The following is a 26,974-nucleotide window of genomic DNA, read 5'->3' on the forward strand; positions in this document are numbered from 1 at the left end:
TGGTCATAGGTAGTTTATCGAAATCCACTACAACTCTGCTCAGTGTAGGCCTCTCTCTCTCTGCTGCTGCATCGGTGTTTACAGCGCTCAGCTACACAGTTCCCTTTGTTTCAGCATCTTCATTACTCTCAGTGATGACATAAAATCCCTCCATACCACTGATGATATTAAGCCTTTGGTTAACCAGGAAAACCTCACTTAGATTAAAATTCTGCTTTATGAGAAAGCTCTGGTCAAACTTTCCCACTTTCTCTGCATAGTCCCCAGCAATACTGAGCTGGCACAGACAGGTAGATTTGCTTTGACATCATGGTGCATACATAATTAGCCATGTGCTTGCCTTCTGTTGAGATAAATAACCCCAGCACTGCAGGAAAGTATGCGGTGTGTTTCCTCTGTCCTCTGATAAACACTGATATTTTTGAAGTGGAAGATAAAACGAGGTTTCTCCTTCTCTGTCCTTCACTCCGTGCGTAACGCGGCACTTTTACGCACAGCCAGGCTGTCAGTGCCGTTTGTTTTTTCACGGTTTCATTCACTGTGCCAACCAAGTTTGTACGAGGAGGGACTGACTTTTCATTCATTCGGTCAAATATGATCAATAAGAGTTATAACATTGCACAGCTGAGGCTCGCGGTGAGAGGAGTTAACTCTCTCCACAGCGCACAGACTGGCTCACCTGTTTGTGTTCAAGACTGTCCAGACGAGTCATTTAGCTGGTTGATCTGGAGCTTTTATAAGTCGTATGTCTGAGGTCAGAGGAGACTGTGTTGGTAAATATTTTACTAAAGTCCCGTTAGTTTAGAAACAGCTCCAGCGAGTTTCGCTCCAACGAGCACACATGGTGGTGGTGGTGCCGATTTTTAAGGTAGACAGAGGAGCAAAAACGTCCTCCTCTCGAACACCACCTCATGTTTGATATCTCCTCATATCCGTCTGTATCAGTGCTTGTGTTTTTGCCTCTTTTTTTAAGCCTGCTAGAGAGGGAGACAAGCAACAGGCAGCCTGACATATCCACATGAGCGCAAATGCACTACTTAAATATCCGCAGCAATGTCAAGCTGCGTAATGATGTTGCAGGTGTGGAAGCTCGCTTTGACTCGCTACAGGTTCTAAATGTAAATATTTTGTGTAAATAATTTGCATGAAAAAAATTGCGTATAGAGTGTAAGGACCTTAAGTTTATAAACTGGAGTTAATATTTTGTAGGCTCTTAAATTTAACCACCCTAAAACCCCCTGAGTCTCCCCTATGGCAGAATGGTTTGACCCAAACTGGCATATGCCTGTCAATCACTATATTCACAATCTCTCCATTCATAAAAAGGTTTATGATTTATTTTTTGTGAAAAAATGTTGATCTATAACTAAGTTCATGATTTCAGTTTGAGAAAAGAGAAGTCTTTTTTATAACTTATTTATTATTTACAGGTTTTTAGTTCTTTCTAACTCTATGTTTTTATTTCCAAATTGTTCCAGAGAGACCGCTGCAGCCGAGCAGAGTTTTGCACACTTCTGGGTTTAAAGCCTTTCCAGTCACTGTTTTCAACAGCTACATTAATTTAAATTCCCACATTTAGAGATGAGAAGATGTGCCATGACTTTAGTCATGCATTTTTAATATTTGAAATATATGAAAAAAAGCTAATATTTGTAATTTGAAAGTGTTTATCATTTACAAAGTTTGATAAATCAGACGGCTGTCACAGCACTCTTTAATGTCTTTCTTTTTGGCCAAAAAGCTTTGCGCTTTTTAGGGGGTACTTGGCTGAAAAAATACTTCACGGGGGGTACATGACTGAAGAAAGTTTGAGAACCACTGATTTAATGTAGACATGATTGCGGTCAAGTTAAACATTTTATTTTATAGTTTATTTTTATTTTATATTGTGTATTGTTGGAATGAAGTGCTTAATAAATATTTACATAATTTTGTAATTGATTTATTCTTTGAAGCATTAATATTAATTTTTGCAATTGCAATTGATTTTAGTGAGGTTAGTACACAGTCATAGCCATAAATGCAATGCTACTAATAATTGGCATGATAGTTTCTTTCGGTGTTTCGGTTTTCGGTTTCCGCCAAGAATTTTAGTTTCGGTGCATCCCTAATCTCAACACATCACAAAGATGCAGGTTGTTTGTATTGAAGTGGCGCTACTGAGTGTTTCTGCTCTGCCCTCCCTTACTGCATCAACTCCCGTGGTCAGTTTAATTCAACTGTTGGTAAATAGGCTGCGTGGTATCATCTCCTTTTATAATCTTCTTAAAGTGTTCATGTCAGCGTTAGCTTCTCTTACAGACAGGCAGAAAGCAGAGGGGATAAAAGACGATGTCTGCTGGTCATTAAGTCCCGACAAGCAAACTTTTCCCCTCTCACCTCCGTAAATAAACGCTGCATGCTGCCTGCTTTATGCTCGTAAATGACATGGCGCAGGTTGGATCAAGTGATCCTGTTATTAATTGCCATTATACATGAATAAAAACAATGATCTGAGGTTATTTTGTAGGCTATATGAGTTTAAAGAGTACCACGCTGGGATCACAGAAATCAAAGGCAGGTGTGCGCAGATCGTCTCTAAATATTTTTAGTATGACGTGATGAGCTTTAAAAAAAATACATTAATACTTCCAAAGGTCTTTTTTGTCCATTTAAGGATCATTTAGAGTACCAAGCAGGTAAAGTAAGGAACCTGTACGGATTAAACTGGACCCCAACAAGGTGATTTATTTATTTTATTTATTTATTTTTACCTGAATGACCAGTCGATTGGTTGATGCCTGGGTGCGATTTTGGTTGACCAAGTTTTTCTTTGGTTGATTACAGCCCTGCATTTCAGGTTTTGAGATATTGCACCTTCTGGGATTTGAAAATTGCAGCAGGCCATATTGCAATTTGATCTAATTTTCGATTAATTGCCCAGCCCTAAAAGAAATGTGGCCAAGTTCTGATAAAACTCCTGCTGTATGATGGTCACATCCCAGCAAATTGCTACACTGGCAGCAGCCCGTCTGTATGCCGGCTTCCAGTGCAGCAAACCCCCTCCTGTAACTATCGCAAATTCATGCCAAAGCAGTTTGAAAGAAGAGCAAAACCATCTTTACTGTCAAGATTTCAGTGTGGCCCTTTCCTCTTTATTTCACGTTCTGATAAAACTGCTGCTATACTATGGCTAAATCCAAGCTAATCACTTCACCAGCAGCAGCCATTGCTATCTTCTCCCAGTACAACTAAACCCCGCCCATAGCCTCACTCTCCTCATTTCAGACTGCTTTGCAGGATAGATTTGCCTGGTGACAGACATGTAATCTGGTCAGTCATCTGTTTTGCAAGATTAGTATAATTGCTTGTGTGAAAATGGTGGAACAGTGATGTTTTCTTCAAGATTTTGCAAGGATAATTCATATTAAAGTTCTGGTGGTTATGGATCCACATTTTTAAATATTTTGCATTTTTACAAGCACTAGCAAAGTGTTAGATATCAATCCTTTTTTTCTAACTGAAAGGAAACTGTTGTAAAGTAAGGTGTACTTCTGCCAGCAGTTGACTTGAATGGTGATAACAGTAGTACAGTTATTCTCAGTTTGCTGTTCCTCCAGTATTGAAGATATAAACTTGTACGACCACAGAGAGCCCACTTGGTCTGCAGACTGCAAGTATCTCACTGAACATCACTGCTCCTAATCTGATTATTAGGCTGAAACAAGCAGCAGAGAAGTCCTCTCCCACATGACGCAGACACAAACATGGGCTTCAGGAATGCTCTCTCTCAGAACTACTTACGTTTGCAGAAATCATCCCCAACCTTGGTTGGTATGGGTGGTGTGGTTAGAAGGGCCTGTGAAATGAGGCTCCATTTCTTGGCCTGTTGCCTCAGCATTACTACCAGCCCCTCCCATCACTCTGAGTAATGTACACAATAGTGCATGGACTCTTGCTCTGCACTGCTTCCACTTAGTCATAAACTCTGTGTATCTTTAGTTGAGAGAGTCATATAAGCTCAGTGCTGCACGTACACACATCCTCTCAGACCTAATATCTCAGTCTACGTTCAACAATGACCTCACCTCCTCAGAGTCTGGTCTCAGGTTTCATATAGAGCAAAATAACCCAATGGGCCAACTTAAACACTAGACACACACAGAAATGGCTTACTCTTATTGTGCGCTCAAATAGACTAAAGGAGCATGCATACAAGGAGAAGCAGAGGAGACATTTACAGAAAAAGGAAGGATAAAAGGCAAAGAGGAAGTGAAGGGACATGAACGAGAGCTGGGAGGTGTTCAAGGCTGCTGGGCCAAATTTGGAAAGTCAATCCATCCCTTCGTAGCAAACAGCCGACCCCCGGAGCTCACAGCTGTACAACCGAGTCAGCTCTTGTTTTTCAAAGATGATTTCACACAGGGGACCAGTGTGTCCTTTAAAGACCTGCTGGAAGATAGCAGGAAGTGTTTACATTGCTTGTGTTTGGTTTTGATTTTGATCACCGTGTTCTTCCATTAGAATTCTTCACAGTATGAATTATTGGATTGATAAACAAAGGACAAAATCTATTTTCCAGCCTGTGCGAATCAAACCACAGTTTTGTCCCACTGTGTTTAAAAAGTCTGACCCTACCTGGGCCCAAAAGTGTTTTTAAATGCAGATTAAATGCTCACGTCTTTCTGAAAACATCCCAGAGTGTTTCCTTATGGCTTGGATCATGTCTGGCTTCACAGTATATTCTAAATGACTGGCTGTTATTGAGTTCAAACCCACATATGGTCAAACTATCAACACACTATTTGTTCTGGATCTGAAGATATTCAACAGCTGTCATGCTGTCAGTTTGATAAACCCTAACAAAGCACAGCAAACAGGCATGGTTTCTTATTTTATGATAACACGTTTCAGTGGATCTCATTTATTTGTACAAGATTTTACTTGATGGGTGATTTAAGAGGAGGATTGTTGGATATCCTCAGGCCTGTTGAAGTCTTCAGTGTTCAAGCAACTCCCAAACATTCAAAAATCTATGCTTTGCAACAGCCTTTCCCAAACTTCAGTACGCTGTGGCTTAATCTGAGACCTGAAAATCTTCTGAGGCCCACCAAAACCCTCTTATAACCAAAACATGAGACTCAAATATTTACCTTTATTATTCATGTTTTGCTTTATAAATGGGGACTTTCAATGCAAATACTCTGCTTTCACACACTGGCAGTACTCAGGATGTGTTTGTGGAGTCACAAAGTCAAATGAATCAGCTACTGACATTTATTTATTTCAATCAGGCATCTGCAAAGACAATTACATTTTCTTTTCTTATATTTTTATCTGCAAATGTACTTTGTGGCCTGAGGAAATCTTTCCAAGTATCATTAATGTTGATGACACTTAATATTCTTAAAATTGGGAAGTGTGCAGCATACTAGAATGTTAAAATGTCACCAGTAAATCCAGCTCCAATTAAACCATGACACCAGTAATACATCAGACAAAATTCATGATAAAAGGGTAACATTAGTCAAAACTTCTAGCTGTATTTTTTACTTCTGAAACTTAATAACATTAAATCAAATATAATGATAATTGATTTTTTAAAATTTCTATTATTTTTAGTTATTATAAATGGCCTCTCGTGGCTCACTTACAGTAGCTCCTGGGCCATCAGGTCAGCCCTGGCCCACAGTTTGGGAAGCACTGCTTTGCGACAAAGAAAACAAGTCTTTAAATATTTTAATCTGAAACTAGAAAAGCTTTTCAATTTTTCATAACTCAACTCATAATCATTTGAAAAATTCTTTTCATAATGTTAACATGGTTTGGATTAAGGCTGCATTAGACTACACAAATTTATCCCTATTTTGACCTGATCGTCCTGCTGCTGTCCATCATTAAATTCAGATGTTGGAACCGAACATGGACGTTGGGGACAACAAACGCTTTTGTAATGTGACATAATCAACAATGCACCTAGGATGCCACACAACCCTGACTTGACAAGAGTGGAAGGTCAGGATTTTTCTTGCATCTTCTGTCTAGTTTGACACCCTGACCTGACGTCAAAGATGTGTAACCTGGCACTGACCAGTCGAATCCCCTGTTTACATACAGCAAAGTTTGTAATGCTAATGGTAGTAATGATTGAGTGACGAATGATAGTAATTTAATGGTTAATTTCAGGGCAAATTTCTTGACATGTTATCAGATGTACGCTTCAAATGCTATTTAAAATAGGGGTGGACCGACATTGTTTTTTTCAGGGCCTATACAGATTATTAGCAGTTCATGAGGCTGATAACTGATGTTTAGAACCGATGTACATTTATCATGACACACAAAATGTACTTAATATGGCATGGTAAAATTGCATGATCAAAAAAATGAAGGGGGAAACAAACAATGTAATGCTATCAGCATGTGAAACAGCATTGAGAAGAAAACCGTAGAGGAACAGGAAGTGATGCCATAAGCCTGCTGTTTCAGTGGCACTCAGGCCTAGGTGTAATACTGGGTTGTACATTTGGTGATATGTACTTTGCAGTGGAACCAAATTAGCACACTATTTTATATTAATTTTACTGACTATCAGTAAGATAAAATGCTGGTACTGATAATCGGCCAAATGCTAAAAATTGTCATCAATAATCAGCCAGGATGATAATCTGTATACAGCTAATTTGAAGGATGGCCCATCCACATTGTCTTCTTCCGTAAACATAGGCACACAACTGTTTTTTCTTTTTTGTTTTCTTCTTTTCATAACACAAGACCACTGGTATCTCACATTGAGCTGTAATAGCAACCATTGACACTTTTCGACCCCCCACCCTCCCCTAAGGACCTATGAACTCATGTACAGTGGCAACAGCATACAATAACTGGTTGATATCACACTCTTTGTGTTGCCAGTCTGTCAGCAAAGACAGGAGGAGATTTTTGTGGCACAGTCTGACATGGTGCCATCATAAAAGACAAAATTAGGGCGCCAGTTTAGCTCAGTTGGTTGAGCAGGCACCAATATACAAAGGCTGTAGTCCTCCACACATTGGTTGTATACATTGGGTTCATGTCTTTCCCTATTCTCTCTCCCCATATTTTCTTCAGCTGTCCTATAGGAGTTCAGGCAAAATGCCCAAAATATCAAATTAAACAGAACAAAATAAAAGATAAAATTAACCAGAGGAGACTTTTTAGTTAAAGTACAGTTATCAGTTAGTTTTTAAGATGTATCTTTGGGCCTTTTAACTTTATTTGACAGGACAGTAAGTGGATAAAATCAAAACAGGAAAATCGTTGAAGGTCAGACTTGAATCTGGACTGCCCACTTGGAGGAAGATAAAAGACGAGATAAAACTTTATTAACCCTTGGTAAGTCTTGTGCCAGGTTTCTCCTACATTACAGTAACATAGAAAGGCATCAAATTCAAGTTAAATCCACAAAAACATGAAATCTAAAGTCTTTTATAATGATATAGTGAATAAGGATTTAATAGTGCCTATAAAGGGTAAACAAAGACATGAAAAGTGAAGTAATAAAATATGCTAGGCATGATGGTAATGATATTATTGACAGTTCAGACACAGACCCAGGGTCTGATGTGATCCTAGTTTTAACATTATATTTAATTACTTGCTTACATGGACAAAATCATGAATTGCTACAATAAAAATTAGGCTGTCAATACTAAATGACTTTAATTCCTTTAGTAGCTAACAAATCTACAGAAAAAAATAATCTTGTGTCATTCTAAAATTCCCGAGGGCCACTCAGTAATCTGTTGTTTGTCTTGGTATTATTTGTACATTTCTCATGATTCCTCTCTGTTGTTCCTCCACAGTGAAGTACATCCGTGAGGTTTCTCCACTCTTCAAGAAACCGTCCCTTGTAGCTGACCTGCCGTGGGACGGGGCCCGAGCACAGTCACCCAGCTACAGCGGTAGCGAGGACTCCGGTTCACCCAAACACAGCAGCTCATCCTCCAAAGACAGAAAAGTCATCAGTCTGAAGATGTGCTTCATCAGCAGGAACCTCACCATGCCAGATCTGGAGAACAGGTAGGACACGTGGCGGGACTCTTTGATGTTCGTGCGTATGTCAGAGAGGAACAGCTGAGCACAGGGGACTCGAAGTGTGGCTGATTGTGTGTGGTTTTAACACTGGGTGTGTGTGCGTATTTTATTCACACACCAATAATTAGATAGGAATGTTTGGTCTGTGGAAGATAATGATTGAGATTAAAATTATTTTTGGGTTTGTGGATAATAAACAGATTTTTTTTCTCCCCACAAAGTATATCAGTGGTTGGAAGTGAACTATCATGGCAAGATACAGTCCTACAATCCTAAAAATATCCCTGTAAATTGTATAGTGAGTATCCAAGATGCAAGATCAGCGTATTTTGAAACAATCTGTTATATTCCTGATGATTAGATGAACCCTTTCTTATATCTGCTTCTAAATAACTCAAACCCATTTTGTTTTCATGCAAATTATTGAATTCCATTCTCATTGATGCTCCTGTAACTTAAATAGAGAGCCATTTGACTTTGTGGGTTTATGGATTATCTTCAGTTGTTTAAAAGCTTCTAAAACTTCTGTTGGTTAGTTTTCTTTCATGAAAAATTGATTGTAATACATTTTGCACAAATCACATCAAAAACAGAAAGAAGTCATGGTCAAAAGTTATGCGGCCTTGTCATCATTAAGGGTCTTTTTTTCATAAGCAGAAGCCATGCACATACATCAAATTAACTATATTGTAGTTATCAGTATTTATATACACAGAGCATTTGGAGAGTGTTCAGACCCCCTTCCCCTCTTTTCATTTTTGTTATGTTGCTGCTTGATGCTGCAGTTGGAAAAAATGATTTTCATTCTCATTAATCTACACTCAGTCCTCCTTTATGACAAGGTAAAAACAGAAATTTAGAAATGTTTGCAAATTTATGGTAAAAACACAGAAATATCACATTGACACAAGCATTCGAACACTTTGCAAAAACATTTAAATTTAGCTCAGGTTCCTTCCATTTCTGTTAATCTTTATTGAGATGTTTCTACACCTTGATTGGAGTCCACCTGTGGTAAACTAAATTGATTGGACATGATTTAGAAAGGTACACACCTCTCCATAGAAGGCCACACAGCTGACAATGCATGTCATAGCAAAAACCAAGCCACAAGGTCAAAAGAACTGGCTGCAGAGCATAGAGACAGGATTTTTGCAAGCCACAGATCTGCAGAAGGCTACAAGACATTTCTCCTGCACTGACAATTCCCAAGAGCTCAGTGGCCCCCATTATTTTCCAATGAAAGAAGTTTGGCACAACTAAGACTCTTCAAAGAGTTTGGTTGTCAGGGCAAACTAAGCAATCAGAGGAGAAGGGCCTTAGTAAGATTGGTGACCAAGAACCTGAAAGTCACTCTGACTGAGCTCCAGAGATCCTGTGTGGAGATGGGCCAGGACGGGTTATATCTTAATTTTTCATTTTTAATTGATTTGCAAAAAAATTATAAAATTATGTTTTCACTTTGTCATGATGAGGTACCGAGTGTAGATTAATGAGAATTTTTTTTTTTTTTTTTTTTGTAAATTCTGATTATTGAGTTTTAAGAAATGTAACAGAACAGTCAACACAAACAAATAACGTTACAAGACTGGATAATCCATGTGATAAAATGTGCTGTGACATAGATAAGAAAGGTAAATAAGACAGTGTACATGTTTGGGACTCAGATATTCTCATGCTCATTACTCTAAATCTGAAAATGCTCTAATTGTCTGCTATTTGATCTATTAAGATCAAAATTATAGTCAATCCCCAAATGTTCCAGTGGCTTCTTCCATTTCTGCAGAAAAAGTTTTTTTCAACTGTAGCATCAGGTTGCAACATAACAAAACTGGAAAAAATTGAGGGGTCTGAATACTTTCCAAATGCATTGTGTATAGTTGCTGTTAGACAGGGAGCATCTGTAACTAATGCAGGCAAGCTTTTTTTCATGTAGCAGATTTGCCAAATATTTAAGATACATTGGGTTAAAAATCCTTGACTTAACTCAAAGTGTGGAGTTTAACAAAAAACATGATATAATTCATCCTACAGAGCATGAGCATATTGGGTAGCCTGTTGGCAATTATTCTTATTTATTGTTTTTATAAGGAATGCCCCAACAATTAACCCGACATGCTAGATAGACTGTTTCACATATCCATGCCTACATGCCAGTTTTACCTCAGTTTTAAAGTAATGCCTCTTTTTTGATACTATATCACTGAGTATTGGTCTAATGGGGGGGGGGGGTTATTCTTTGCTCTTTAAAATTATGTGGCAAAACAACAGCATAAGATTAAACATCTTATCAAAAGTAAGAGACAAAATTAGGCTGTTTCTTCAATCTTCTTACTCTGTGGAATCTATCAGTCTCAGCCTTTGAAATAACCCCCGCAGCAGTGTCAGTATTTTTGTCCATAATACTGGCGTGTTTTATTAAAGGATGCTTCTGTGGCCATGGCAAACATTTTCAATATCTCACCATTTAACAGGAAGTCACTGTAACCCATATGAAACATCTGACTTGCCTTTGATTTCACATCTATGATTAGGGTCTGACACTCCACACATTTAAATGTTAATTTAATGTATTTGCTGTAGCGCCACCTAGTGTAAGAGGCCACTAACACCTCTAACATTATACATGCAATCTTTGAATTTTACATCAGTCCTGTCATTTTCAGAGAGTAATTGGCTGAATCTTCTGCGTGCATCACCCCTGAGTATTAAACTACATAACACAAGCTCGACAGACCGTCATTGTCATGTCAGTACGGAACTCGTCTCTTCACGGACATGGAATCTGGCCAGTCCATCTGCCATGCATGGTTACAAAACAACAGCATTGACAAAATACCTGACAATAAAGTTTTCTCAGCCTCCATTTATAAAATAAGCCTTTTGATATATGGTTTCACTGCCATAAAATGTTTTTACAACTCATATGTAATATAATCTTTTTTAATATGTGTATCCAGTTTCATTTCCCCAGGTAGTAATTTCATTTGTCAGCTTTATTTTTCAAGCTATTCTTAAGAACCATATAACATTGTGAGGGGAGCCAAACAACACAAGCTAGCAATAAAAAAGATCAAGTTTTGAAAAGAAATAATTTAGTTGGTATTGGCAATTCAAGTCTGAACTATTTGAGAGGGGTAATTGTTGAAGCAGGTGAAAATCACTGAGAATGACCCAGACACAAAGTCAACAGACACAAGTAGAAGAAACACAGAAGACGGATAGAAAATAAGCATAATTGTTGCTAAAGGTCTAGGTTATGACAGACTTGACCAATTTTGTTTCCTAACAGGATTGCCACAGAGCTTCAGAGCCCAACACTATCTACTCTGTACCTTTGTTGTCAATCAGGCCTCCAAAATGGACCAAAGACCTGTGTCTGAAGGTTTCAAAGAGTCTGCCTGCATGGCTCTAAAAAATCTTTTATTTATGTATTTTATTTATTTTTATTTTTATTTTTTGAGGGAAAAAATGGATGGAAACCACTGCTGTGCTATAGTAGGAAAAATGTGGCCATGCTTCTTAGTTAGGCTGAGTTTGATACATTGGTACAGTCCAGAGTCTTCATCTATGTAGACCTCTCTCTAGACGAATGGGTCTCAGTAGGATCAAAAAGTGTGAAATTTAAAAATAGTCCTAAAGTGTGTCCACTTTTGTGATTGTGATCAGTTGTTTTCCATGAGTACTATAGATTACTGTGTCTGCTGTTTGCATGAACCACTAAAATACACTTAATTTGTCCTACTCAGACTGCTGGAGCTTCATTCCCCGGACGGCCAGCACACAGTGGTGCTGCGCTGTAAAGATGGCCCCTCTGCCAACTCCTGGTTCACTGCCATCCACACCAACATTGCCGCCCTGCTGCCACAGACGCTGGCTCACATTAACGCTTACCTTGGAGCCTCGTCTTCAGCCTCCACACACCCCCATCTGAAGCACATCGGCTGGCTGGCTGAACAGGTATCTAAAGCGTTGATTGATTTAACAGCTGCGTGCTATTCTTCTACAGGTGATAATCCTTTTTAGTTCCCCAGGGCTTAATACTAATCTTTAGATATTACATTGTAGGCATCGGCACAGTGCAGGATAGAGACAAGAATAACACAAACACATAACCTCAAATTACCTAAACATAATAATAATACAGCACAAAGCTCCAGAAATAGACTGTTGACTCTGGCAGATCTCAAAATGTAAGCTTAAGCTTTAAGCAGAAGCAGCTGTTTACAGCAACTACATGCAGCCTTGCTTGGATTCAAAACTTAAATTCAGACATTCACTGAACTAAAATATATTTGTCATAGTTTTTTCATTAAACTAATAAAACTAAGGCTTTTGTGATGTGGGCTGTCTTCAATATATTCCCTCCCAGTCCATTTGTTTAAGGCCTTCAACAAGCCTACAGCAACCTCTAATGACAGCCAAAGGAAACAATGTTAATAGCCGCCAGATCTAATGAGCCATCACAACAATTGTTTACATTTTAAACAGTAGCTCGCCTCTCAGAAAATATGAAAAATATTTTTTAAATGCAGCTTTAATTGGTGCCTCAGATCCTGATTACTTGATTACATTGAGTCAGCTTTTGCAGTAGAAGATGGTGTGGTATGAATATAGGACTTTTCAATTTCATTCATTTTCTCCTTAAAAGGCTTTGAAGGTACAATATATAAGATTTTTATACAGCAAAATCTACATCAATTAAAAATGACTACTTCTATGTTAGATCTTTTTAGTTGAGTACTTATATTGCCTGAAATATTCACAACAGTTTTCAAAGACAGAGAAATTGTTATTTTTTTATGAAAACACTCAATTTTATTAAGCCTCAATTACCTTTTTATTATATAGTATTAATAGGTAATAATTTCTCAGGAATAAGGTGGTAATAACCTCGTAAGTCTGCGTTTTTTAAGTAATAACTTGGAAATATGGTAATATCAAGGAAGTATTTACCTCCCTGTAATGTACCCTAACCCTCATAATATTTTAGGAGTTCTCTGATATTTAGGTATTATTTTACCCTTACCCCAAGCCTAACCCCCAAACCCAACCCACTCTTCAAAATTAATTGAAAACAATTTCTTACTTATATTTAAATAAAGTGAGTCCCTCCTGAATAAAGAAATTACCCGGGAATTATCAACCAACTTATATAGAAAACTATTATCTTATTTCTTAGAAGTTATTTGATAAAGTACCACCTAACCTTACCAGAGCATTGCCACAATATTACAAGGGTTAGGACAAGAGGGTTAAGATTAGGGTAAGGGGGAAATATCAACAAGATAACTCACAATATTAAAAAGGGTTAAGTATTAGAGGGTTAGGCTTAGGGTAAAATACTACCTTTTTACTGAATAGGTGGTAATACTGTGACACTGAGAACTGCCACAGTATTTCAAGAAATTACTTGATAACTTACATTTCATTACTAAGTAAATATTTCCTTTATATTATCAAATCATTACTTGGTAAAATACCAACTTAATACTAAGTAATCCCCACCTTATTCTTGATAAATTACTAGACCGCTTTTACTATACCCCTTTTACTATAAATTACTAGGTAATTGGGGCCCACTAAAATAGAATGCTACCATTTTTCTAAATGTAATAATCTATGTTTTGTCATAGCACCTACCATCACAGCTCTGCTGTGATCAACACTACCTGTTAATTTTTTAATGGAAACACTGCATGTTAAATCAAAAGCAGCTATGTTAAGGAAGCATGATCTGCTGCTGGAAGCTGCTGACTGTTGCTGTGTCTCATTCATGTTTTGTGCTGCTTGCTTGTGATGGACCATGATAATCCTCTGGCATCTGCGCATTCTGTGGCTCAAGCCTCCACTATATTGTAATACGTTACTCCATCTGCTCAACTCCAAACCCCTGCTAAGGTGGGGCCCGGCTAGACATTTTCAAGTTAGGTAGAGACGTGCTTCTGAGCTCCATCCACCTCCGAGCCTCATTTTGAATTAAGGAAGGGAGGAAATGTAACTTGTGGTTTAGAGTCTGGTACAGTGAAACACAGTACTCCCTAAATACTCATCGACCTATCCACACTGTAAAAGATCCAACTTGATCAATATTGAGTGAATAAATTATGATTTGTTTGGTGATCTTTTGCTGGATGGACTCATTCAAAACAAGACTAATGAATGGTGGCTGGGTGGAGCTGAGCAGCACGTTTCTACTTGCTATCTTTTGTTACTGTTTTGATTTCTTTGATGACACTCCTGGCAGATGAGTTTACATACTGGTGCTTTTACAGGGATCAAACATGACATACCATGAGGACATATTTTCAGATGTAGGATGACTTTGTCAGCTCCATGGTCTCTTTCAACAAAAAGCTGTGAGCTGCTGAAGTTGCTGAAGCATGGGGATTAAATTAGAGATCAGAGGAGGCAACCTTGATGTTATATTTGGAAGTGGAGTAATTTTTGTGGTCATAGACCTTTAGGCCTCAAAAGCCCTGAGCTAGCAGTGATAGTAAATGGTTTCTATAGCATCTGGTTACAAGTTGGAAGAATCCCCAGATCTTTGGAATAGTAGCAGAACAGCAGTCATCGATTGACAGTGTCGACAAAAGTCAGGCAGAGAGGGTCAGTGAAAAACCAAAACAGGCAGATGGACAGACAGGATAACATCCAGACAACAGCTATTTTATAGAAACAGCTAAGATCATATTTAAGATGCAAAGTCTCTATGCTTATTACATTATTTATAGAAGTTTCAACCATATTATTAGCCATATAAAGTGTTTTAATCATAACAGAAGGTGAGTGATAATGATAAAGGTGTGACACTAACAAGATTTTTGTCTTTTTTAATAGGACTTAGCTGATTTTTGGGTTATTATACAGATTTTAAAAAGGCAGTACTTGAAAACATGTCTTTTAAGGATATGGAGAAAATATCCTCACCAAATGAGACTTCTAGATTCCTAACAATGCTACTGCCATGCTTCATTTTTTCTTCTTTTACAGATTTGTTTGGAATGCCTTCAATTAAAAGTATAACTGGGTATCATCTGTATAACAAGTTTGTATTGTCTTCTGATTATGTGACCTTAAAGCATACCTTCAGTTAAAGGAGGAGAAGAATCTGTCAGAGCACCATGAGCCTTGTAAATGCTAAAAAGACTATATGTTAACAAGTAAAAACTTTAATCTGGGATCAACCTGAGAAATAGGATTGAAATGGGCTTAATATTGTTCTTTTATTCCACTTCATTTTGTCCTGTCTGTTAAAGGGAGATGGGGTGTCTTTTGTCAGAGGCATGTAGGAGATCATGTACTGCATAGCTGCAACAGAGCTGTCCATAAAATGTGACCAAAAACAAGCATATAGCATTAGTTAAGGCAGCCACAGAGTCAAACGCTGCCATATAATTGAGACCAGCTGATCTCATGCAAGCCCTCATCAGCTCAGCTAGTTGATTCACTGCAGGCATACTATTAGCTAATCGTACTCACGCTACCATATTTTAAGTACTCTAGCCTGGCTATGCTTTGCTGCTTTTTGCAACCCTCCTCCACCCCAGCTCCTCCTTTCATCTGCTTATGATTTAAGCATTGTCATTCTGTTGTCACTGGTGGCAGCTCTGCTCGGCTGTTAGGTTTTGCCAATTCCCTCCCACAGGCTTTCCTTGTGGGCACAGAAAAGACAGGAACTTGTGCTGTTCCTGGTTAATGCTTTCCACATAGGCTTGTCAAAGGGCAGGAGGATCCCAGAACAGCCCCACTGCCAAATATGAACATCAACACGTTCAAATTAATTGCTAAAGAAAATATTTATAATCCCCAAATCATATTTGTTCTTGTCAAAGGGGTCTTGACTGAAGTGAAGTTATGGAGAGGAACTCTAACTGCATAAATCTAGAATTTCAAGGATCCTGGTACAATAGAGATTGTTGGATATAGGTCTGCATCTAGATTAATTAAAGGCATTGTTGTGCATTTTTATATTTGATATAGATGAAACACGGGATGCTCTCTAAAGAAAGTGGTTTAATCTGGTCTGTTGGCTTACTTTGCTACAGTACCTGTTTCATTACACCTACGTCACTGCTTAAACCCAGACCTCAAACACAAACAGTGGTATTCTTTTTGAAACGCAGCTGCACACAGGAAGAGTGTGTTTTCCTAAATGAATTGCGAGCCAAGGCCAGGAACAGGACACTTACTGTGAATGTTATCATTTTACTTTGATGAAGTGGTCATTCATGCTCCTGTTGAATGTATGGATGTCTGACTGTGTTTATCTGGACCGTTTTAAAGCAGGAAACACCAATGCTAAGTTTCCGCTGCACAGCACTGTTTCCTGTTAAACCCACCTTCTCTCAGCAGCTACACTCTGCACACTGTCTCATTTAATGTCATCAATTTTTAGCATAACTCCACTGGTACTCCACTCAGCCATGACTCAAACCAACACACGCTGGTCTATTTTTACAACAGTGTTAAAAATTCAGGTCAAGCTGTCAGGGGCAATAAACGGCTGTACACTTTTTAAACACATCATTGTTCTTGTACACTGTAAAGTATGCCACTATACTTGTTCACCATTGAAGCACATTAACTTACCTTAAAGTGTCTTTTTCAGTCATGTGTTGCAATCTTTGAATGGCTGATTTGCAGGAAGTCTGTAGCTAGATTTGTTAATTAAGGATCAAAATGTGAAGTAAGAAATACAATTTTAAGGTCTTATGTTGTTTTGATTTTTGAGCTATGAATACTGTTTTATATATAACAGTTGAGCTTTTGTTTGGAATGCATCTTTAGTTTTTTCCACTTATTGAGATCAGTAGGGCCTTATAAGATTAAAAACTCAGCCATGTCTTTGAACAGGAGATAGGTTTTGCAAATAATAATGTCCACAAGTCTACTGAAGGTCTAACCTGACATGCCAGATGGATTTGTTTCACACATCCATCTGGAAAAACTTTCATACACAGCATTTGGGGAAGGGCAGAGGCTTTGAAAAAATCCTCGGAGGGCGATTGGATGAACGTTCTGTCTGTCACATCTTTACGGGCCAATCAGAGCAACAAAACATGCTACGTAGCCGCTACCAGGGAGTGAATCCATAGAGAACTGCATAACACGAACCATGGCAACTATGGACATGTCAGTACATGACTTATGTTGTTTTTTAAAAGAAAATAAAGAAGTGTCGGCAAGTTCTGATAAAACTTGCGCTTTAGCAGTATCCACGCTAATGTCTTCCACCATATCTCCACCGGCCTCTTGTTGCTGCTTGCTTACGTCACGACTCCACCACGCCCGAAAGTACTGCCCCTCGTTGCTGATTGGGCCTGTCACTTTCTAACCTGGCCCAAGCAGTTCAGACAGAAGCTTTGCAAGATGGATTTGCCAGTGAGAAACAGGGAAACGGGTGTATCCATCTGCTTTGCAAGGTTACTGAAGGTCCTGTTTGTGTAGAAAATACTGCACTGGATCAGTTTTAGAGCAGATGTTTTGGCCGTGTGAGCCAGTTGGTGAGGTGTGGAGAGTCTTCAGTCAGTAAGAAATGGTGTTAGTCATTGAGAGAGGTATGATGGAGTAATTTTGATGATGGATGATAAAAGCTTGTTAAAGCCAAGCATCAACAAAATTTCCTCCAGAACTTGTAAATTTCTTTGAAATTTTCCTTTCCAAATTCCACAGAAAGAACCTAAAATTTCAAAGATACTACCTGAAATTTCTTTGAAAATTCTTAAACATCATTTTAAAGAATTCTATTTAATGTACCAGTGTTAATTTCGTTGACTAAAACTATGACTAAAAATGTTCGTTGACAGATTTTTTCCATGACAAAAACTAGACTAAGACTAACAAAAATAGATCTGTGATGATTAAAACTGGCAAAAAGTAAGATTAGTTTTTGTCAAAATGACTGAAGATAGACTAAAGTGTTCTATAGTTTTTGTCTGACTTTCAAAATCTGTAATATTTCTCCGCTGTGGGTAAATCTATCAAAAAAATGCATCTATAGCTATTCTGCCTCTCAGCTGTAGAAAGCAGGGACCCCAGGTTTAGCAGAGTACATAGAACATACAACCATGATTTGGTATCAGATATAGGCAAGAGAATAAATGATTGAACTAAAAGTAAAGACTAAAATGTGAGGGGTTTTTATGGACTAAAACTAGACTAAAATGATTTTGAGTTTTCATCAACTAAATCTAGACTAAAACTGAAAAGGGTAGAAATGTCTAAAATCATACTAAAACTAAAAAAACATTTCATCTAAAGACTAGGCTAAATTTTGTCAAATATTCCCCATCTGTTTAATTGAAACTACATCAGATCTTCTAAACCAGTGGTTCCCATCCTGTTTTCCTTGGAGCCCCCTCTACTAATTACTTAGAAGCTGAGGCCCCTCAGGACCCACAGGAAAAAAAATGATACATTATCAACACTGATTTTAATTGTATCTTGGATAAAAATTCTGGTAAAATAGGCTTACATATATTTTTCATAACAAAAACTCTTAATATAAATTAATTTTAAAGGGGATTTATCATGATTTTGTTAAGGTTGTGTAAAGTCTAATTTTTAAAACCTCTGAGCAGAAAAAGCCTCGTATCCTCCTGAGGTCTTTGTCACCTCCCTAGGGGGTCTTGGAACCCCAGTTGGGAACCAATTGTCTAAACATTCCAATAAAAACTTTCCCATAAACTGTCATAAAAAATCTCAAAAATTTCAAATCAAATTTCCCCTGAAATTTCTAATCAATACAAAAGCACAAATAAATTCCATGAAAATGATTGAATGTCACCTCAAACATCCAAACAAATTCCCTGAAATTTCCATTAAAAGTCTGAAGCCCAGTACTCCCACCAAATTTTTAAAATTCTAAAATGTTTACAAATAAATTCCCCCAAATTTTCTTGAATTACCTCACAATTCCAAATCAAATTCCCCCCAAAAGTTGAATAGAATTCTCCAAAATTACACATACATTTCCCACATTTCCATGTAAATGCTTTAAAATGTCTAATCCCTCCAAACACATTTAAAATTCCCAAATTTCCATAAAAACAACACATTTCCCCCAAAAAAACTTCAAATGAAACTCTCTAAAATATACTAACATATCACCAACATTTCCATGTAAATATTCGAAAAATACAAAACAAATTTCCCAAAATATCCAGACAAATTCCCTAAAAATTCCATGAAATTCCTGAAAACTTTATAGCAAATCCTCTAAACATTTCATGCAGAATCAGACATTCTGGACAAATAAATATAAAATCAGTCATTAGAAATTATTACTATGTTGTAGGAAATCAACGGTGTAATGTCCTCATATGTAAATACAGCAGAGTTTGTGCTTATTGAATTATGTGAAGAATCTCATTAGACTTGCTGCATGATAAATTAAGACATACAAATAAAAGCACACAGTTGGTCTCTGGTAACCATGAACACAAAGTAGCAGGGGTGCAGGAGAAGGTTTGGGTTTTCACCAACTGCTCATTTGCAGTTTAAGTATGGAACTAGCTGAATTGGTGGAAAAACTAAATTAGAATTAGTTTTCATGTACTGTGTTTGCTTTGTCATTGAACAGTTGTGTAATTGTATTATCACACTCAAGCGGGGCTTTCCACAGACAGTGGAGTAGACAGCCTAAACCTCAAAAGCTTGCCTCACCGTCTGGTTCACTGAAAAAAAATAAGACACAAGTAATAAAGAGGATGTCTTAGGGTCCTACCCCAGGAAAATTTGAGCATCCAACTGTTATTTGATAATCTGGTGAAGATGTAGGCATCCATTTGTGGTGGGAATGCAAAAGGAAAACATAGTTGTCAACTCGTTTTTCAACAAACAATAATCTGCTTCTTGCATGAAAGTCACATTATTCGATTATGGTTAGTTTAAAAATGAGTGGTTTAGAATAAAGACTGTCTTGTGAGGCAAGAGTGGATACACCTTAAAACACTTAAATTCAATGAAGACTTTCACTTTTTATTATAGTCAACATGAAATATATAATGATATAAATATATATATGAGAAATTTATATGATGTACTATCACAACAAAATGTATGTATGAAAAAAAAATGTATTTGACTTGTATTTGAACTGTATAGTTTGCTCCATGTCCCATCTGTTAACATGAATAGGATAGAGTTAAGAGCTATACTGCCAATCAGAGGGGAACTTTTTTGGCTTCATTCCTCAGACAACTGTTGATATACAACTTGATATACAGTACAAGCCATGATAAATCCATATTTTCTTTCTCCTTCAGGTCCAGTTAGAAGGTGGACGGCAGCAGTACAAGCCGGTGGTCATGGCTCTGACAGAGAAGGACATCCTGCTGTTTGAATCAGTGCCGTGGAGCAGAGAGTCCTGGTCCATGCCTCTGCTAACACACCCGCTGCTCGCCACCAGGTAGAGATAAAACACATCAGGGTGACTCAGATAGTTTTACACTGTCAGAGTTTAAATGCTGAAGCTCATGGCTCTGCCTTACCTCACAACACAACTCTTATAAAACTCTTATAAATACTCTGTATGGGGCATTTTTTACAAGTCAACTGCTGACTATTTTTCCTACAAGGTGGTGCCCATAAATGTGCATCAAACTGTTAAGTTTACACATTCATATAGAAGCAAAAAAGTTTTAGGTCATGGTAAGGTCAGAGATAAAATTTTCCGAGGTTTTCATAATGCAAATGTGAGTCATGCTTCTTTTTTTATTTTTAGGGAAATATCAAAGGGGAAACCACACCAGGGAGAAATAGAAACAACACATGTGTCACTACTGAAGTGCAAGAATGAAACAAAGGAAAAACTATTTTTTTGTCATTTTACTCAATACCAGTAACAGATACAGTGAGTCTGACAGTTTTGGAAGAAATTTCCCTGCTACCTCTCTAAAGGCACCTGTGTTTGTACTCCAGTGGGTCAAACACAGCATTCAGTTTAATTTGGGTAGACCTGGGTGGGAGTTTTTGAGTCATTTCACCCAGAATTCTAAGTGGTTAATAAACAATTTATGAAAAGCTCAACAATTAACATCTTGCAAGCACAGATAATTATTGGTTGCGGTTTTTATCTCTGAGAAGTTTAATGTGTTTTTATTTTTGTCTTTCTTCGTCCAGATTGGTTCATTCTGGTAATGCCCGAGGTTCTCCTGCCCAGGGTGCTGACCTGGTGTTCGCCACTCGGACGGGCACAGGGCGGGGCATCGAGTCCCATGTCTTCCGAGTGGAAACCCACTGGGATCTGTCTTCATGGACGCGAGCGCTTGTGCAGGGTGCTCACGCTGCTGCTGAGATTATCAAGGAAGTCTCCATCGGTGAGTGACGGACAGACGTCGATCAGTCTTGATTTAAACAGACTTAATGCAGTCTTTTTTTTAAAGACCCTGTAAGGGAAATACAATTTTTTGTCTTACTTAGACTAGAAATGTTGGAATATCGTTGCTGTAAACATGTGAAAACACTGAGATCTACATGTGACTGAATTTTGGATTGAGACCATTAGAAAGTTTTTCACCTCTTTCCTGGCTTGGTTCAATTTGGGCAGGGCAAATATGTGGGCTCATGATGTCATGAGCCCACAGTGGGGAATGACCCCTCCCCTCTAACACTACAATATAAAATCACAGAGCAGTTCAACTCAGTACAGTCTGCTGTTAGCTGATGTCACTGCCTTTATTGAAAGTTAACAGTCAGTTAAATGCTGCTTTTTGTTCACTGTGAGGTAAATTTACCAAATCTATCAGCCACAGTGGTGTATGTATCATTTAAAGCACTATAACAGAGATTTAAGCCAGACAACAGACTTCTCTGGCACAGAGCAAGGCCACTGCGCCCTGTTCACAAGGTCAATGTAAGATCAAGGGGCAGGCTCATGGTGTGAGTGCTTTCCTCCATTCAGATTGAAACTTTTGTAACCCTTTAAAGCCTAAATACACAATTTATACCCAGAAAATTCTCATTTTTTTGGAACTGAAATGTTTATTTCACTTTCTACTGAAATCCCCCCCCAAAAAATCAAAATTTCCATAAATTTGAGCATAGATATGTTTTTTAATCTCATTTGATACATTAGGTGTTTTTGAGGGCATTTTTATCATTTATCAGATTGTAATCAGATTTTTTTTTTGTAATTTGTTGATCATATTGATTAGAAAGAGGTATCATAAAAGTATGTATCAAATATGATACAACAGGGTTAAATTTGAAAGGATTGTACTTCTCCTGAGCGGGCATGGCTTCAGCTCATTCAACGGGCTCATTCATCCTTATTCCTTACACTTCAAGGTGTTTTCAGGACTTAAATTTGTTTCTTTGTTCCTCTTTGAATCTCAAAGTGTTCAAATGACTGAAGTTTTAGGTCTGAAATACTTGAACATTAAATATCAGTATTGGTATCAGCTGAAATTAATCTGTGAATATCGGCACATAAGATATCAGCAAAAATCCAGTAGATTTTGATATTTCTTATATTCAGTGAAATGTCTGTATACTTGCACAGTCTCACCTAGTTTCATAATTTACAGTCTTAGTAATTCATCAGTAATGATTAAAAAGTATTCACATTATTTACATTGATATGGCCCTAACAGGAGTGCTTTCAGTGCTTATTTTTGATTTCCATGAAACTAGAAATGATCCACCTTTAATGAGTGAAAACTGCAAAAATGAAAAAAGCTCAAAACCAGGAGCCCAAAAGCTCTCAGTACCATCAGCTCTACTGAATTTTGAGCAGCTTTCAGCATCTTTTTGGGTTTCTTTTACATTCATTGACTGTTGGTGTAAGATAAACTGCTCTACTTAAGATTATTGCAATCAGTAACAAGCATAGCCAGTAGCTGTGCTCTCTTTCCAGTTCTAAGCAGCTCATAGACTAACAGGTGAACAGAGTGAAGAATTTGGCCACCAAATCTCCTTGTTAGCTGATGGAGACGAAGCAGAGCCAAAGCAACAGTGAACAAAAATGTGACCCCAAATGAATTCCTCTGTCACTTTGTATCAGAATGAATATGTAAGCATTGCTGCTGGCTGATTTCTGCTGCCACCAAATGGATTAAATGATTATTAATGATTAAAGTTATTGCAGGTTAAAGTAAACAAAAATTGACATCTTTCCACCACTAAATAAAAGAAGCCCAAGCAATCATTTTAAACAGAATCAGAATTCGTAGTTGATTAATGGGGGGATTTCTTTCAGCCAAGAACCTCTCTTCCAGAGTGTTCACAGACTGTGATGCCTAAATATTTAATTAGAAAAAAATTTAACGATTGTGCTAAAATTACAAAGCTAGAAGAATGAGTGACTATGGGAAAAATATTCCCACTGCACTGAAAACAGTGTCACATTTGAGCTAAAGGGGAAAATTTAATTCTCGGATTGAAAGTTTACATGTTTGTGTGCCTTTTCTCCTTTTTAAAGACTTGTGGTCAGCTCTTGTGTTTTTGTATTTTAACACCTTGTGCACATACTATAGCTCTAAAACACAATAGAGTGGAAGGAGGTCATTTAGACACGTGTTCCTGATATGATCAATCCATGTGTGCTTGTGGTGTAACTTTACACCAGAGACTGGATAGAAGGAGATTTTATACTTCTTGGAAATTGCAGACTTAAACATAAATCAGGAAAAAGGTGTTTAACTTCTAAGACAAAAACCATGATTGATATACATTTGTTTGATGTGTGTTTTAATTTTCTATTTTGGCCCATGTACGGTGGAGGAGGGAACTGCATCCCTGCAGAGCTGTTCTGTTGACCATCTTTGTCATTATGTCCTAGTTAGCCGTATGGAAGCCTTATTAAACAAACCTTTTAACAAAAGGATGTAGGTTCACCTACAGTTGATGATGTGTGCATGTAGTCAGTTTGCAATTTCACCGAGAATGAGAAGCAACCATAACAGCCACTTGGGTTGTCAGCTGCACTGTAAAGCTGAACAAGTTAAAGATTCTCAAAATTTAGTGTTAGTAGTGGTAGTAGTAATTTTAGTAAGTAATTTTAGTAGTAACATTTTTAAGTAGACTCAAAAAAGTCATCCCTGATGAGTAAATAAAACTTAAAATACAAGAGGCAACTGATTAAGTAAAAATTTTAAGTAATACTCGGTGAATAAACACTATCTATTTTTTAGCAGATACTTTGCCATTTTAAGTTACATCAACTCAATTTTTCTAATCCAGTTCTGTTAACTTTTTAAAGTTAAACTACGTGGTGGAAACTCCTACACTTATAAATTTTTTTAAATCTCACTCAAAACAACATGAAGTATTTTTCATAAAGCTACATGTTTCTCATTTACTACCCTTCCATCATAAACTGTAATCTTTAGTATACCATTGTGTACTGTGGTTGCAACCCACAGGTGGGAATCTCTGAGTCAGTAACTTCACTCATGGTGCAAAACTGTCTACTGCCCAGAGGCACTCAGGGAAAACTCTGCAGATTAATAGATTAATGTCAAATAATTTGAGTACAATGACAAAAAAATACTTAAAATAATTGAGTACTGTTTTCTTAAAACTAAAAATAATCTCAATCAACTCAGAAAAATAGTGCTGAAAAAGCGATTTTGGATTATAAGTTAACACAACTCATTTTTAACAGTCTTCAGCTGTTCGGTTTTACGGTGTCGGTGGTCAAGTGTACTCTTATCTGGGCTGAGGTCCCTCATGTAAAACCAACTTTTAAGTTTTAAAAAGTGAAGGGAAAAGGATCATAAAATGTCTTAAAAGTTTATTATGAATGGCATGAAGTTTGAAATCATATTTTGACACATCAGAATACTCAAGTCTTGGGAGTCTAGTCAACATTATATGATAGTTATTCGTTTTTTGGAGGATTTGTTTGTTGTTTTGACCTGTAATGGCACGTGTGGCAATGTATTATCTACACATTCATAGACGACTTAGCAGAGAGAAGGAAATGCCTGTCAAGGAAATTTGGCTTGAAGGTAAAATGCAGGGAAATGTTGGGGAACAATGATTATTAGGTAATACACAAGACATGCAAAGACAGAAATACTTCAAATCAATTATTTTTAATGGTGTGTATCACTGCATATGTATCAAACCCCAGGAAGAATAGTCAATACTTCTGCTGGTGCTAATGGGGATCTAATAACAAAAAAAAACAAACCTTAAAAGTGCTGAAGGTCCATGGTGCAAAAGTGGTGTTTTTTTTTCATTTTTGGGTTGAAAAAATCTTTTAAATTTGATTTCAGAGATGTGCAGAAACAGAAGGAACAGTCCTGAGTTTTACATACATTTGTTCATAGCCTGGACCCAACATGGCTCTTTTTAGGTCGACACAGATAAATCCTTTTAAAAGCCTTTGAATGCCTTTGCACATAAAAGTTCTTTGACTTTTTCAGGAAGCTCTTCTTAGCTCTTGGCTCACCAGCAGTGTGCAGCAGTTCAGAAAGAGCAGCTCTGTGTTGGAAAAGCAGAAGTTGGAGCCAACAGAGGGGAATGTTTTCACTGTGCTGAACAATAGTTGGCTGCCGGAACAGCACTGGAAAGCTTCAGTCTTTTTTTTTCCCCTCTTCCCTGTCCTGCTACTACACAAACGCACAGTTGTGCAGAAACATGTAGGACAGTGGAGTAACAGAGAGACACATGGAAATGCTTTCAGATCACATTACCTCACAGATGCAGCAGGAAGGGCTTTATATAAAAGATCCAGTTGTCTTTATACTGCAGTAGAGAGGAGCGTCAGATACAGATTAGAAAGATGTAGACTTTCATTGTCTCAGTACATTATTATGCAGGGGGTGTTGTGTAACAGCACCACTGTTACAAGGGATTCAGCTTTTTTTTAAAACCGGGCCATGTTTAACATACTTTGGGGTCTAAATGACTAAAAGGTTTAAAACTGCTGTAGTAGACGGCTTTAGTCGCCAGTCACAAAAACAGGATGTAATGGATGCAACATAATCCTTTGGACAAATGTGGTTTATTAAAGAGAGTCCATTTAAGGTGTTTGTTTTTGTCACTGACCACACAGACGGTTCTCACAGAATTATAGAAAAGATCATGTGGAGAAAACAGTGCACGCTGTTTTTACAAAACCCGCTTCAAAGCTAACTTAGTTATTAAAAACTGAATCTGTTTTAAAAGTCTTTTTTTACCACAAACATTTGAAATGAGGGACTGGCTAAAAAATACAAAATTACCAACATGTTGAGTGACTAATAATAATAATAATAACTTTATTTGTATAGCACTTTTAAAAACATGGGTTTACAAAGTGCTTTGACAAGTGCAGAAGCAAGCAGAAGAACAAAGCAACAACCCAAAGAAAAGATAAGAAGACAGAACGTGACATGCAGACAACATCAGCAGAATCCACACAATTAAAGAAACTAAACAGGAATATGGATGAGATAGTAATTCATCAATATACATACTACTAGAGTATGGACTACTAGAGACTTCAGCGTTATTTAAGTTAGCCTAATGTCAGTGCGTTTACATTCAGGTCACACAGGTTCACCCACACACCTGCCATTCTTAACCCCTTCTCTCTCTCTCTCTCTCTCTCTCCCTCTCTCTCTCCAGGTTGCACCTTGAACAGACAGGATGTCCGTCTGACGCTGCACTATGAGAAAGGCTTCACTGTAACTAGGGAGCCAGTAGAACCTACAGGGGGCGCCGTGCTGTACAGATACCCTTATGAGAAGCTGAAAATGTCGGCCGATGACGGAATCCGGAATCTTTACCTCGACTTTGGAGGTCCAGAGGGAGAAATGGTGAGTTCAGAGTAGATGATGTGGAGCAAGGTTGTTATAGTTGACTAAAACTAACTAAATAACTAAAACTTAAATTCAAAAATCATTTTAGATAACTGAAACTAAATGAAAACTAAGCTTTACCAAAAAAACGAAAACTAACTAAACTGTATAGGGCACTCACAAAA

The 26,974-nt window shown here is 37.6% G+C and overlaps 1 protein-coding gene across 1 annotated transcript in view; it reads left to right on the top strand.

Moving 5' to 3' along the window:
* sntb2 (syntrophin, beta 2) overlaps positions 1–26,974 on the top strand; it is a 62,207-nt gene that overhangs the window by 29,955 nt on the left and 5,278 nt on the right. Inside the window, exons 2-6 of the mRNA XM_041795727.1 lie at positions 7,824–8,040; positions 11,805–12,015; positions 20,325–20,467; positions 21,181–21,377; positions 26,617–26,807. Of these exons, the coding sequence (XP_041651661.1) occupies positions 7,824–8,040; positions 11,805–12,015; positions 20,325–20,467; positions 21,181–21,377; positions 26,617–26,807 (959 nt within the window). The remainder of the gene's footprint in view (positions 1–7,823; positions 8,041–11,804; positions 12,016–20,324; positions 20,468–21,180; positions 21,378–26,616; positions 26,808–26,974) is intronic.

Source organism: Cheilinus undulatus, linkage group 9, assembly GCF_018320785.1.
Source record: "Cheilinus undulatus linkage group 9, ASM1832078v1, whole genome shotgun sequence".
NCBI lineage: Eukaryota > Metazoa > Chordata > Actinopteri > Labriformes > Labridae > Cheilinus > Cheilinus undulatus.